Here is a 13,979-nt window from a genome sequence, read left to right on the forward strand (position 1 = left end):
GTCGATGATTCGTCGCTCGACTCTGGACCTGGCTTCTCACACGCTCCCACTGCCTGATCGCCGAGTCGGCGAACGCGCCTGCCGTCGCCTGCGAGGGCTCCCGTGATTGGCTGCTTTCCGCCCCGAGCCCCTTCCCAGCCGCTTTCAGGAGGCCTCTTGCCCGGGAGCTAGTACTTTCCGTCGTCGTGGCAGCGCTTGGCAGGCGGCCGAGCTGGCCTGCCAATCTGTTCCCGCCTCGAGGCGTTCTCTCCACCGGTGACACACACCGGTGACACACGCTCTGAAACCCGAGTCCTCCCACGGGGTAGTTGTTAGAGCCTTGCACCCAAGGTGGGTTTTTTTTTTTTTTTCTTCCCTTTACTCAATCATTTCATAGACCAGCACCAAAGCAATACTCGTCTGTGCAATACTCGTCTGTCCCAGAGCTGTCCCTGGAGTTAAACCTCGTCACTCCTTGCCATTTGTGCTGTAAGGCTCTGATGGAGTGTCAATCGTGACAAGGTGATGATTCTAACTGATTATCACAGTCTGTTCAGCGTTGGCCTTCACTGCAGGTAACTAACTAGCTAGTTCCAAGGCCCTGGGGACGTCTCCTATTCACCTGGCCCACACCGAGCCACTATTTTGTCCTGAAAGACACATAGCGAGAAAAGGCTAACCCGGCTCCTGATGAAGAATTTAATATTTTAAATTGACTCAAATTTCTGAGTCACTATAGAAACTCCAATTGACAGAAAATATTAAAACTTTTTTACAACCATTAAAGAATTTACCACAACTGAAACTATTTAACCACTCACTGAGATTGCTTAGTACAAAGCGAATTTTAAACTCCATCATACTTTTTAAAAAAAAATTTTTAGTTGTATATGGACACAATATCTTTATTTTTTTAATGTGGTGCTGAGCATCAAACCCAGTGCCTCACACGTGCTAGGCAAGCACTTTGCCACTCAGCTATAGCCCCAGCCCCTCCATCATACTTTTGCAGTTCATGCTGTATTTCAATTAATGATGAAGGTCTAATTTGCAGCATACTATGAACCATTAGTTCCCTGCAGCTAGCTTGAAGCCACTAAAAGGTCACATCAGTCCAACAGTACAGAAGACATTAGGGGTTTTAATGCAAGGAAGTGCCATCAGATTTCTCTTTTAAATATTTCTTTTTAAATATTGTGGACTCCTGGGTGGAGAATGGACTGGATGAGAGTCAAGAATTGGTGGCAGTGAGATAACTGAAGTAGATGAATATATGATTTATTTTGGAAATAATATTGATAAAACTTAATCATGGATTAGATATATGGGGATGATGGGGGCAAGGTATCAAGAATGACTTCCAGGGCTGGGGATGTGGCTCCTGGTAGAGTGTTTGCTCAGTATGCATGAAGCCTTGGGTTCAGTCCTCAACACCATGAGCCAAGGAATTTATAAAAATAAATTATAAAAGGAATCCACCTTCTTTAAAATTTTTCTTATAAAAAAAAAGAAAGAATGGCTTCCAGGTTTCTGTCATTGAACTAAGTGATTGTACCATTATTAAGATGAGAAAGACCAAGGAAAAGTAAATTTGGGGAAGGAAAAAATAAAATTTTAATTTGGGACGAGATACAATTGAGATGTCTATGAGATAACTGTATGAAGGTACTAAATAGGCAGTAAGGTAAATGAATCTGGACATAGACTCACCAGATATTCCAAATGGTGTATTAGTTTCCTATTGCAGCTATAACATATTACCATAAACTTAGCATCTTAAAACAACACAAAATAATTGCCTTATTCTGGAGACTAGGAGTTCCAACGAAAGAATTTCAGGGATTAAAATCAAGGTGTCAGTATAATCACCTGCCTTTTGGAGGCTGCAGGAAAGAATCTATTCCCTTGCCTTTTCCAGCTCTTAGAGGCTGCCCACATTCCTTGGCTCATAGGTTTTCTGACCTCTACTTTTCTTTTCACATCTTCTGCCCTCTCTTGTCCCACTCTTTCACTTGATTATATTGGGTCCACCCAGTAGTCCAGGATAATCTTCCCACCTCAAAATCCTTAAAAACATCTGCAAAGTCTCTCTTGTTATGTAAGGTAACACATAAGGTTCAGGGAGTAGGATGTAGACCTTTTGGGGAGCACTATTTTGCCTACCACAAGTGGTACTAAAAGTCAAGGAAGACATTCAAGAGGGACATTTGCTTTTAAAGTTTCTTACCATTTTACCAAATATCCAGAGCACATTACTTTTTTCTTTTTGAAAGTTAAGAAGAGTTAGCTTTAAAAACAATGCTTAGGGGCTGGGGATGTGGCTCAAGCGGTAGCGCGCTCGCCTAGCATGCGTGCGGCCCGGGTTCGATCCTCAGCAGCACCACATACCAACAAAGATGTTGTGTCCGCCAAGAACTAAGAAAAAAATAAATAAATGTTAAAATTCTCTCTCTCTCTCTCTCTCTCTCTCTCTCTCTCTCTCTCTCTGTCCCCCTCTGTCTCTCACTCTCTCTTTTAAAAAAAAAACAATGCTTAATTTTTTTTAATTTAAGTGCTATCCAGGCATGGTGGCTCAAGCCTGTAAACCTAGCGGTTCAGGAGGCTGAGATGGGAGGATCACGAGTTCAAAGCCAGCCTCAGCAACGTGGAGGCTCTAAGCAACTCAGTGAGACTCTGTCTCTAAATAAAATACAAAATAGGGCTGGGGATATGGCTCAGTGGTCAAGTGACCCTGAGTTCAATCCCCAGTCCCCCCCGCCAAAAAAAAAGTTAAGTGCTGGTGGCATGAGTTTGTTTAGTTTGTAAAAATTCAAATTGTACACTTAACATATGTGTTCTTTTTGTATGTATGTTACATTGCAGTATTAACACTTAAGATTGTGTCTAGGAAATGTACTTTTAACAACAAATTCAGCCACTTGTAAGTTTTGTGTCTGACCAATATTAGAATTTTATATATCCATATAGAGTCAGATAGCTCTGTGTTGATGGAATCATCTAACTTTAAGTGAAATGCCCATTTTGGAATTTTCTTCTGTGTTTTTTGTCTATGTGTGTTGGAGATTGAGCCCAGGGGTGATTTACAACTGACCTACAGTCCCCAGCCCTCTTTGGTTTTTTTATCTTGAGACACGTCCTTATTAAATTGCTGAGGCTGAGGCTGGCCTCCAACTTTGGATCCTGCTGCCTCAATCTCCCCAGTCACTATAATTACAGACATGTTCTTATGTTCTCTCCCCCCCCCTCATACACACACACACACACACACACACACACACACACACACACACCAGGAATTGAACCCATGGACCCTTAACCACTGACCCGCATCCCCAGCCCTTTTTAATTTTTATTTTTGAGACAGGACCTCCCTAAGTTGCTGAACCTAGCCTTGAACTTTCAATCCTCCTACCTCAGCCTTCTAAATCACCGGGATTACAGGTGTGTGCTACTGTACTTGGCCTTTTGTATTCTCTTGAGATGAGTTGTAGCAAAGAGCCTCTTGAGATGAGTTGTAGCAAAGAGGCATTTTTTCCCACCTTTTTGAGGTCACTTTTCCTATGGTAAATAATGTTACATTTCTGGATCTCTTTTACTTTGCTATTCAAAAGTGAGTTAACATATCAAAATTCTTCCCAGCTTGTTTTGTTCATTTGGTTTGATGTCATTTAACTTTAGTCTGAGGGTTCTACAATCTGCAAAAAGTACTTATGAATACCACCATTAAAGTACTTATGAATACCAGGAGACCAAGGGCGGAGGATTACAAGTTCAAGGCCAATCTGAACAATTTAGCAAGGCCCCAAGCAATTTAGCAAGACCCTGTCTCAAAATTAGACAAATTAAAAGGGTTATGGATGTGGCTCAGTGGTAAAGTGCTCCTGAGTTCAATCCCAGTTTAAAAAAAAAGTTCTTATGGCCTTGTGGTATAATAAAAATCAAATTTTTCTATAGGTTATTCCATAAGCTGAAATATAACTTAAATCACTCGGAATATAATTAGACTAACAAAGAATCTTAGTTCTTATGAGACTATCTAATCACCCTTCTTATCAAAGGAGATCTTTCTACAGTTTTTTTTTTTTGTGTGTGTGTGTGTGTGCATGTGTGTATATGTGTGGTGGTGGTGGTGAGGGGAATTGAACTCAGAACCTTGAACATGCTAAGCAGGCACACTACTACTGAGCTGTATCCCCAGCACCTCTACAGCTTGCTTGCTTGCTCGCTTTCTCCCTCTCTCTCGCTCTCTCTCGCTCTCGCTCTCTCTCTCTCCTTCTTTCTACCCGGGGATTGAACCCAGGTATACTTAACAACTGACCCACATCCCCGGCTTTTTTGTTGTTGTATTTTATTCAGAGACAGGGTCTCACAGAGTTGCTTAAGGCCTTGCTGAATTGCTGACATTGGCTTTGAACTCTTGATCCTCCTGCCTCAGCCTCCCAAGCTGCATGCACCACCGTGTCCAGCTCTCTACAGCATTCTTGTCAGGTACTCATCTCGCCACTTTGGGAACTTTTCTTCTAACAAGGACTTGTTTTGCTCTTTTATTTAGTGATTTAATTATTATAAATTAATCTGCCACTTTGTAAAGTCCAACTATGTATTTGTAACCTACTCTTCTAAACACTTTATCTATATTCACTTAGTATTCAACAATCCTAAGATCTACTTTCCATCACCCCCATTTTATAGATAAGGGCACCTGAAGCACAGAAGGCAAAGGTGCCTGAGGTCATACAGCTGTATGACCTCAGCCCAGGACTTGATCCCACTCGCTTGACATCCACCATGTATTTCCTATCTACATAAGTAGTGTATGTTCTGACTATCCTCAGGTCAATGTTTTTTTTTTAAACTTTATTTATTCATTTTTATGTGATGCTGAGGATTGAACCTAGTGCCCTGCATATATTAGGCAAATGCTATACCACTGAGCCACAAACCCAGCCCCTCTGGTCAATCTTAATCACCTCTTTTTGGGTAAATTGTTCCATGAGTTATAATTCAAGAACCTGGGATGTAGCTCAGTGGTAGAGCACTAGCCTTACATGCACAAGGCCCTGGGTTCATTCCCCAGATCCTCTGTACCATACACACACACAAAATAAATTCACATAGCTCTTCCACTATTCAGTTTATATCACTACGAATTGCTCACATCGATATTGAAGAGTTTTGTTTTGTTTTGAATTAGGAGTTAAATCTAGGATTGTCCTACCACTGAACTATATCCCTAGTCCTTTTTATTTTTATTTTTTTAATTTTGAAATAAGGTTTTGCTAAATTGCTGAAGCTAGCCTTGAATTTGTGATCCTCCTGCCTCAGCCTTCAGAGTCACTGATATTACAGGTGTGTGCCACAGCATCTGGCTCTTGAGAGATTTTTTTAAAGATACCTTCTTTAAAATCAAAATGTAAGTGTTGATGGAATTCTCCCATTCTACTGATTTAATAACACTTTCAAAAAGGAAAATATAAGCGGTGGGTTTAGCTCAGAGATAAGTGTTTGCCCAGCATGCATGAGGCCACTCAAAAAAATGAGCACCACTCAAAAAAATGAGCACCACTCAACAAAATGAGCACCACTCAAAAAAAAATTGCTAAAAAATGAAAATAAGATCAGTTTGGGACAAACCTTTTTAAAACAATTTTTTATTTAGATGTCAATGAATATCTAAGCAGATGTTGAGTTTTGAATTTTCATGAAGTGAAAACCACCACTGAGCTAAAGAAAGAAACACTACCAGAGTCCATGGGCTCCTACTCAAAAGCTGCCTCTCCATGATCCATGAAAAGCACTGGCACCAAGTAGGTCGTTAGCTAGCAGACACATTGGTAATTACCTGAGTAAGTCAAACTAGCTCTCTAAAGAATCTGGATGGAGGGAACACAAGTTTGGCCAGTTGGATGTGAGAGGAAAAGGGGCACATTAAAAACAGACACAGATATGCTATAAGAGGTGGAGCAGGTGGGTTGTGAGGAGAGAATCCATTACCTAACTTGTCTTGGATCCTGAACTGCTTTCTGATTTCAATCCATCTGTATCCTTAAAATAAATTCTCTTTTTCTTAAGATGCCATATTCCTTGCCTTGCAGTCAGAAGATACTGACACAAATGGTAAGCCAGGGAGAATCTCCAACCATTATTTTGATCCCCAACTCCAATTCATTGTTAATAGCTGCCTGGAGAACTGTGTCAAAAATGAACTCAGCTGGGTGTGATGACACACACCTGTAATCCCATCGATTTGGGAGGCTGAGGTAGAAGAAGTGCAAGTTCAAGGCCAGCTTGGGACACTTAGTGAGAGTTCTCAAAATAAAAATGAAAAGGGCTGGGGATGTAACTCAGTGGTAGGGCCCTGGATTCAATCTCCAGAAAAAGAGAATAAAAAAAATAAAACAAAAAAGAGGTATTCTGAGACAGAGTAAAAGTTTAATGGGAAAGAGTTCTTTGATGTCTGTCATGTTGTTTTTTTAGGGGAATGCAAGGGAGGCAGGGATGGTAGGGACGGTGCTGTGTATTTGCCATCCTTACCCTGAGCATGAAGAAATCAACCAAGAGGTGGAAAAAAACTAAGCAATGTTAAGCTAGGTATTTGTTAAGCCAAGTATTTATGTTAATAAATATCTTTACTTTAACTATTCTCCTCCCCCTGTTCTATACATTAGCCACAACCCTTTTAATTGCCAGAGTGTCTAGTGTATTAGAGGTAAAACACACTTACAAATCAGATATCACTGCATTAGCCATGTTGTTGATAGCCTCCCAGAACAAAGAATTTCTCCTATTGCACTGAGGAGTTTTCTGAAGCTATAATGAGTCTATACTACATAAGGAAAGCAATTCTTTTTCCCTAAGAAAAGCATTTAAGGATTAAGGATTAAGATTATATTGGCAGGGCAGGGGTTGTGGCTCAGCCTAACATGTGTAAGACACTAGGTTCAATTCTCAGTACCATGTATAAATAAATAAATGAAATAAAGGTCCATCAATAACTAAAAATATATTTTTAAAAAAAGATTACATCGGAAGAAAATAATTCAGTAAAATCCTAAACTGTATGAGTCAAATTCAGGTTTACAAAACCATGAGATTTAAAGGTAAGGGTTGTTTTTTTTTCCTTCTTCTTCTTCTTGTTTGGTATTGGGTATTAAACCCAGGGTGCTCTACCACTGAGCTATATCCATAGCGTTTTTTATTATATATATCTATATATTTTTTTAATTTGTAGTTGGCACAGTACCTTTATTTCACTTATTTATTGTTATGTGGTGCTGAGGATAGAACCCGGGGTCTTGTACGTGCGAGGTATTCTCCGCTGGGCCACAACCCCAGCCCCTTATTTTTTATATTGAGACAAGGACTCTCTAAGTTGCTGAGGCTGGCCTTGAATTCAGCCTTCCAAGTCATTGGAATTATAGGTGTGCACCATCATGCCAAGCAAAAAGCATGCTTACAAATGTGCCGATTAAGATACTCATAACTGGGAAGGGCATGTTGACACACACCTGTAATACCAGCAATTTGTGAGGCTGAGGCAGGAGGATCATGAGTTCAAAGCCAGACTCAGCAATTTAGCAAGGCCCTAAGCAACTCAGTGAGACCCTGTCTCTAAATATTAAAAAGAGTTGGGATGTAGCTCAGTGGTTAAGTGTCCCTGGGTTAAATTCCCAGTACAAAAAAAAAAAAAAAAAAAAAAGGAAAAGATACCCATAACTGAAAGAGAGGCCTTTTTAAAATTCAGGTTTCAGGACCATTTAATCACTATTTGTAACCCCAGTTACTAAACAGTTTATTATGCCAGCCAATCAGATTTTTACAATACCTATGATAGTAAGCCATCTCCATGCTAGCTTCCCCAATTGTAGAAGAGAGGTACACATAAGTGTGATTTTGTGTTTATTTTGTGAAATATTCCTTATATTGGAATTTTAAAATGTATTTCTCTTTATGGACTATGATGATAAATTATTTTATTATCTGGTTGCTAGATAAATGATGTAAGCCAGAGAGTACTCAGTCATCCTTGACTAATGGAAGTTCACAGTATAATTAGAACAACTATTCCAGAAGGACTGGAAATGTGTTAAAAAACTAGTTTGCCTTTAACTTTGACTCTAATATAAAAAGTGTGTCAACACAGTTATGATCTGAAATAGCTGCTCATTGGCCAGGTGTGGTGGCACACTCAGGTAGTGCCAGGCTCAACTCATTTGTTTTGCTTTCTTACAACTCTCTTAGGATTATGCTTCTGCCCTTTGTCCTCTATGTATTCCATCTTTCAGAATTTGATTCACTCTTTAAGCTTTCCATTTTTACTTCCATGTAGATAATTCCTTGGAAACAAACAGCCCGACCTTTCCTCCCAGGTCTTGGTCCATCCTTTCAATTTCCTGCTACATATATCACCACATGCTCAATACATATATGCAAAATGTAGTTCTGTTGGGTTTTTTTCCTTGACTTCTCTGTTTCTTTCAATGGTACTAACTTGTCACTTTCATCCAAACTCAGAATCATCTGAGTCATCAGAATCATCAGTCATCTTTCTTAACTCTGTCTGATTTCTAACATCTAATCTTTCAAAGTTATCAAAATGTTTCCTGCATGTGCTCTTTGTGCTGTTTCTTTCCCTTTCTACCATCTTAGTTCAGATCTTTGTCTTTTTATATCCTTTAATTTTGAGAATGCCTATTTTTTTCATGATTTTATATGAAAATTACCTAAAATCAAGCTTTATCTTATAATCACTGTATAGATTTAGCTCAGAGATAAGTGCTTGCCTAGCATGCATGAGGCCCTGGGTTCTTTCCCAGCACCACTCAAAAAAAAAATTGCTAAAAAATGAAAATAAGATCAGTTTGCCACAAACCTTTTTAAAACAAATTTTTTATTGAGATGTCAATGAATATCTAAGCAGATGTTGAATTTTGAATTTTCATGAAGTGAAAACCACCACTGAGGTAAGAAAGAAACATTACCAGAGTTCATGGGCTGCTTACTTAAAAGCTGCCTCTCCATGATCCATGAGACTTAGTGTAGGGTTTTTTTTATTGCAAACACATCCTCTATTAATAATATCTCACAATTTTTCAAAAAATAGGAACAAGGCACAGTGATGCACACCTGTAATCCCAGTGATTTAGGTGGCTGAGGCAGGAGGATCACAGGTTTGAGACCAGCCTCAGCAATTTAGCAAGGCCCTAAGCAACTTAGTGAAGCCCTATCTCAAAATAAAAAGTAAAAGGGGCTGGGGATGTGGCTCAGTGTAAGCACCTTTGGGTTCAATCCCAATACAAAAAAAAAATTAAACCAGTGTCAAAGACCTAGACTAATTCCTGCCAAATTCCCTTGCTATTCTAACCTGTTCTGAACACTACTATTTTATTAACCTCCTTAAGAGACTGCTTTAAAGAAAACTGCTTTTAAGCAAGGAAATAATCAGTGGCTCCCCATTCCTGGCTAGATGAAGTATGCCTAGGAGATCAAGTTTAGCATTTAAAATCCCTGACCTTTTGCTGATTTTACCAACATTATTTCCCTACCCATCCTGTGTCCTCAGCAATTTCTTCTTTGTTTTGTTTCATTCCTCTGCCATCACCCCCATTAGAAGGCTATTCTTTGTTGCTGCTATTTACCCTTATTCTGGCTTCAAATCCTTTCTCTTTTCAGAAGCCTAATCTGAACACTTTAATTCCCCAATAATCCTTTCTCCTCTGAATTCCTGTAGCACTTGGCTTGACTATCAATTTCATACTTACTATTAATTGTCTGGTGTCTCTGGATGTTTGTGACTATAAAGTTATGATTTGGTATGCTATAAGGAAACCAGTAACATTAGTCATCTCACTATATATGACCTGTTTCTTTAATCAGATCATAAATTGCTTGAAGTTAGCCCTGTTAGGTATGTTTGTTTCTCTGATACCTTATGTAAGAAGCAGTCAAGGGTCAAATGTTTTCTCTCATATGTGGAAATTAGAGCAAAATTAGGAAAAGAAGGCAGTGGAGGGGGTCAGATATCATAAATATATAGGGAAGATCAACAAATTAGAAAATTGATAGGGAGGAAGGATGGGAAAGGGGAGAAAATATGAAATGAATTTAACAAAATCACATGATATGCATATCAAACAAACAATCCAAAGGAAGATAAGTGGAGGAAGAAGAATGGGGAGGGAGGAAGGAAGGGAAAACAGAGCGGTGGGTGGGGGTATGGGGATTGAAATCAAATTCCATGCATGTATGATTTTGTCAAAATGAACCAACTACTATGTATAACTATAATGCTCTAATTAAAAATAAAAAGGTCCATAAACATTGAGTCAAAGCAGGATGACATTTACCAAAGATTCATTGTCGTCTCTATTCTTTCCCCTATGGCTAGCCCACATTACCTATATACAAGCTCCCCCATCAACCATCCTCCACCATCTGTGCTTATAATCTTAGTAGCATAATAATGTTGCTCAGTCTTTATAATGAATCAAGTTTAAAAGAACTTGTTGAGTTGAAGAACAAGAAGAAATTTAGAGATATTGTAAGGTAGATGTGTGGAGGCAGAAATTAGAGATGTGGCTGAGACATGTAGGGAGCCCAGGTCAGCAAGTGCCCTGCTTGACGTTAGATACAGAGGCCAGGCTTTTCTTCACTGAAATTGAGAGCAGTTTTAATTAGGGAAGTGACATGTTCAGATTTGTCTAATTAAAATTATGGTGGATGGTGGATTGGAAAGGGGAGGAAGGAGCAGCTGAAGGGATGCCTATTAAGAATAATATTCCAGGACATTCCAAAGTCAGGCTGACCTCTTTATTTAAATAAGAATAAACAACTATGGATCAAAATGGTCAGGAAAAAAAAACTGTATCGGTACTGAAATGAGACTTTCTCTTGTCATTATTTTCTAACTAATACAGTATAACAACTATTTACAAAACCTTTACATTGTAGTAAGTATTACAGATAACCTAGAGATGATTTAAAGTATATGGGAGGATATGTATAGGGTATATGAAAATACTGTACTGTTTCATAAAAGGAACTTGCAATCCACAGATTTTTATATCCCTGGGAGTCCTAGACCAATCTCCCATTGGATTCTGAGGGATAGCTGTTATATGTAACAGTTTTTCAAGTCTTAGACAGTTAGACTCTCAGACATTATTAAATTTAATTTAATAAGGTGTAAAGTTCTGTGGAAACCCAGGAACTTCAATCTAATCTATTGTGCTTCATGTTTAACACTCAGTAACGCTCTGCTGGCTGTGTTCCCTCTTTTCCAATTTACATTTTCCAACTGCCCAAGCATCTATCTTTTCTGCCCTCCAGCTTCTCTTCTCTTAAGCCTTTCTCTTTTTTTCTACATCTTTTATTGGTGCATTATAGCTGTATATAATGAAGGCTTTGTTACATATTTTCACATTCGCACAATATAACAATATAATATCAATATAACTTGGCCAGTATCACTCCTGAGCCTTTCTTTACATTGTTGGTTACTGACTCCTTCTTGAATATTATACTTCCTGGACTTTAGAGACACCTTATTTCCTTTCCACCCCAGCCTCTCTGGCCACTACACTTCCTCAAACACCTTTAAAAAGTTACTCTTTCCTAGGATTCTGTATTTAGCTTTCCTTGCATCTCATTTTAATATTTCTCCAAACTTCCTCATTCACTTAAATTGTTCCTAAATCTGAATCTCTAGCCCAATCTTCTTAGCCCAAACCCAATAACCAACTGCTAATAGGACAAACTTCCTGGAATGTGTCCTATAGGCAATTCAGATCAACCTGTTCAAAATTAATTTTTTTTATTCTCCACAAACCTGGGCTTTCTTGCCAGTTCTATTCTCAGAAAATTGTATTATTTACTCAGTAACCTGGGAGGCATCTTTGACATCTCTCTGTCCTATACCTCTTAATTCAGTATGCCATGTAATCTTATCAAGTTTGCATTTTTTAAGAGAATTTTCTGGGAGAGAAAATGGTATATTTGAACATAATAAAATGAGAATGAAAATAGCATATGAGGAGATCAGCCTGATAGGAGAAATGCTTTGTTGAAGAATATTAAAAAATATAACTGGATTATTAAATGGGAGAGTACCTTAGAAGATAACTTGAAGACCACTCAGAGAATTTCAGAGCTGATGTGTTCAGAGAAACTGCCAAATATTAGGCAAGGTAAATGAAATGTTCATTTTAAGCTGCAATATAAGAAAAGTGAGCCGGGTATAGTGGCATGCACCTATAATCCCAGTGGATCAGGAGGCTGAGACAGGAGGATCACAAGTTTAAAAGCCAGCCTTGGCAATTTAGCGAGGCCTTAAGCAACTTAGCAAGACCTTGTTTCAAAATAAAATATAAAAAGGTCTGAGGAGGGGCTGGGGATGTGACTCAGTGCTAGAGCGCTCACTTCACATGTGGCACTGGGTTCGATCCTCAGCACCACATAAAAATAAATAAAATAAACGTTTTGGAAAAAAAGGGCTGAGGATGTATGGCTGGGGTTGTGGCTCAGCAGTAGAGTGCTCACCTAGCATGTGCCAGGCTCTGGGTTAGATCCTCAGAACCACATAAAAATAAATAAATAAAGGTATTTTTCCAGCTACAACTAAAAATATATGTATTTAAAAAAAAAAAGAAGGCTGAGGATGTGGCTCAGTGGTTAAGCGCTCCTATGTTCAATCCCTGATACCCCCCCCAAAAAAAGTGAGTCATAAGAAAAATAGGTGGGGAGAGATAACCATTATTTGGTAGATTTCATTGAACATATGAGGAAAAAAACTTAGACCTTCCAGGTAGACGCTCAGAAAATCTGACTTTGAATTTAAATTTAAGTAATATTTAAAAAGGAAAAAAAAGTAAGAAATTCTCATTGAAGAAGGCAAATTGAAATTAGTTCTGTTACTGCATTAATGATACAGCTAAATGTAAACTATTGGAAATAATTTAGGAATGTTATCATTTGATTGAAAAGTTCTTATAAGCTATTCTATAAATTATCTTAAAACAAAAATGTGATATTGGGATGTAATGATTTGTTAAAATGTCTGAATATCCACGAGCCTCAATAAAAATTTAGGTTAAATAAACTGTATTTATAGAACACTATATGACACATTTATATAAGAATAAACATGGTAATTTCCTTTCATCATGGCTTAGATACTAATAAACGGTATAAATGTGTCTCCCTCCCATATGGTCAGTGAAATAACTGGGGAAATAACAGAGAAACTAGGAAGCTCTACTTGTCATCTTTCAAAAGCAAAGGGAAAAATTAAAATAGTTGAGTGAACATTGGACTCTTTGGAAATAAACGGTATTTATGAAACAGAATTTAAAAAGTAAAAGAAAATCTATTATATCTGATGAAAGTATCTAGAACCTGGAGAAAAGAGTTCCTTTCCACCTGGAAATGCAAAGAGGCATTGAGTTCTAGCACAGTAACTAGAAACAAATAGCAACCATAGAATGACTAACCTGAGTTAGTACTTTAAAAAAAAATGCCATTAAAAAAAAAGGATGTGACAGATTTAAAACCAAAGTTTCCCTCTTCCTTCTTATAATTTTCCCCTTTTTTCTGATAGCAGTGTCAATAATAAAGCTCTACAGAATTGCTATATAACTTACATGAGGTCCTAGATAGCAGGACTCCCTGTGAAGTTCCATGTTGGTGTGCATCCCGTAGAACAAGTTTTGTATCCTGGTGTGGTTGGAGTTCACGAGCAGAGCAGCTGTTTGTTCTCTTGGTTCAGCTGCCACAGAACTGTCACTAGTGAGCATCTGAATTCCAGGCTAAATCTTAAGCCCCGCCTCTCTGAAAAGGAAGAAAAAAAAATGTGATTCTAAATTCTTTCCGTATTCCTGGACAGTGGCTTGAAAGCAGGAGGACAGTAGCACCTGAGTGTTACTTCCCTTTGTGTGGTTGTATGTGTGTGTTGTTTGGTTTTTTTGGTGGCACTGGGAGTGGAACCCAGGGCCTCACACATGCTA

At 38.5% G+C, this 13,979-nt stretch overlaps 1 protein-coding gene and 1 long non-coding RNA gene across 6 annotated transcripts in view; one reads left to right on the forward strand and one right to left on the reverse strand.

Annotated features, from left to right (window-relative positions):
* Gne (glucosamine (UDP-N-acetyl)-2-epimerase/N-acetylmannosamine kinase) overlaps positions 1–13,739 on the reverse strand; it is a 77,273-nt gene extending 63,534 nt beyond the window's left edge. Inside the window, exon 1 of one of the 4 annotated variants that reach the window (XM_078047820.1) lies at positions 13,617–13,739. In XM_078047820.1, coding sequence (XP_077903946.1) covers positions 13,617–13,667 — 51 coding nt within the window. In that variant the 5' untranslated portion in view covers positions 13,668–13,739. The remainder of the gene's footprint in view (positions 1–13,616) is intronic. The other 3 variants (XM_078047821.1, XM_078047819.1, XM_078047818.1) reach the window with 3 other exon arrangements.
* LOC144377308 (uncharacterized) lies at positions 6–7,684 on the forward strand. Of its 2 annotated transcripts, none has more exons than XR_013438176.1 (2): positions 6–554; positions 4,336–7,684. It is a non-coding gene; the product is annotated as an uncharacterized LOC144377308 (long non-coding RNA). The 2 variants fall into 2 exon arrangements; XR_013438175.1 differs by having other exon boundaries at positions 6–330.
* Positions 13,740–13,979: the final 240 nt, after the last annotated feature.

The sequence above is a fragment of the Ictidomys tridecemlineatus genome, chromosome 4 (genome assembly GCF_052094955.1).
Source record: "Ictidomys tridecemlineatus isolate mIctTri1 chromosome 4, mIctTri1.hap1, whole genome shotgun sequence".
In the NCBI taxonomy this organism is placed as follows: domain Eukaryota; kingdom Metazoa; phylum Chordata; class Mammalia; order Rodentia; family Sciuridae; genus Ictidomys; species Ictidomys tridecemlineatus.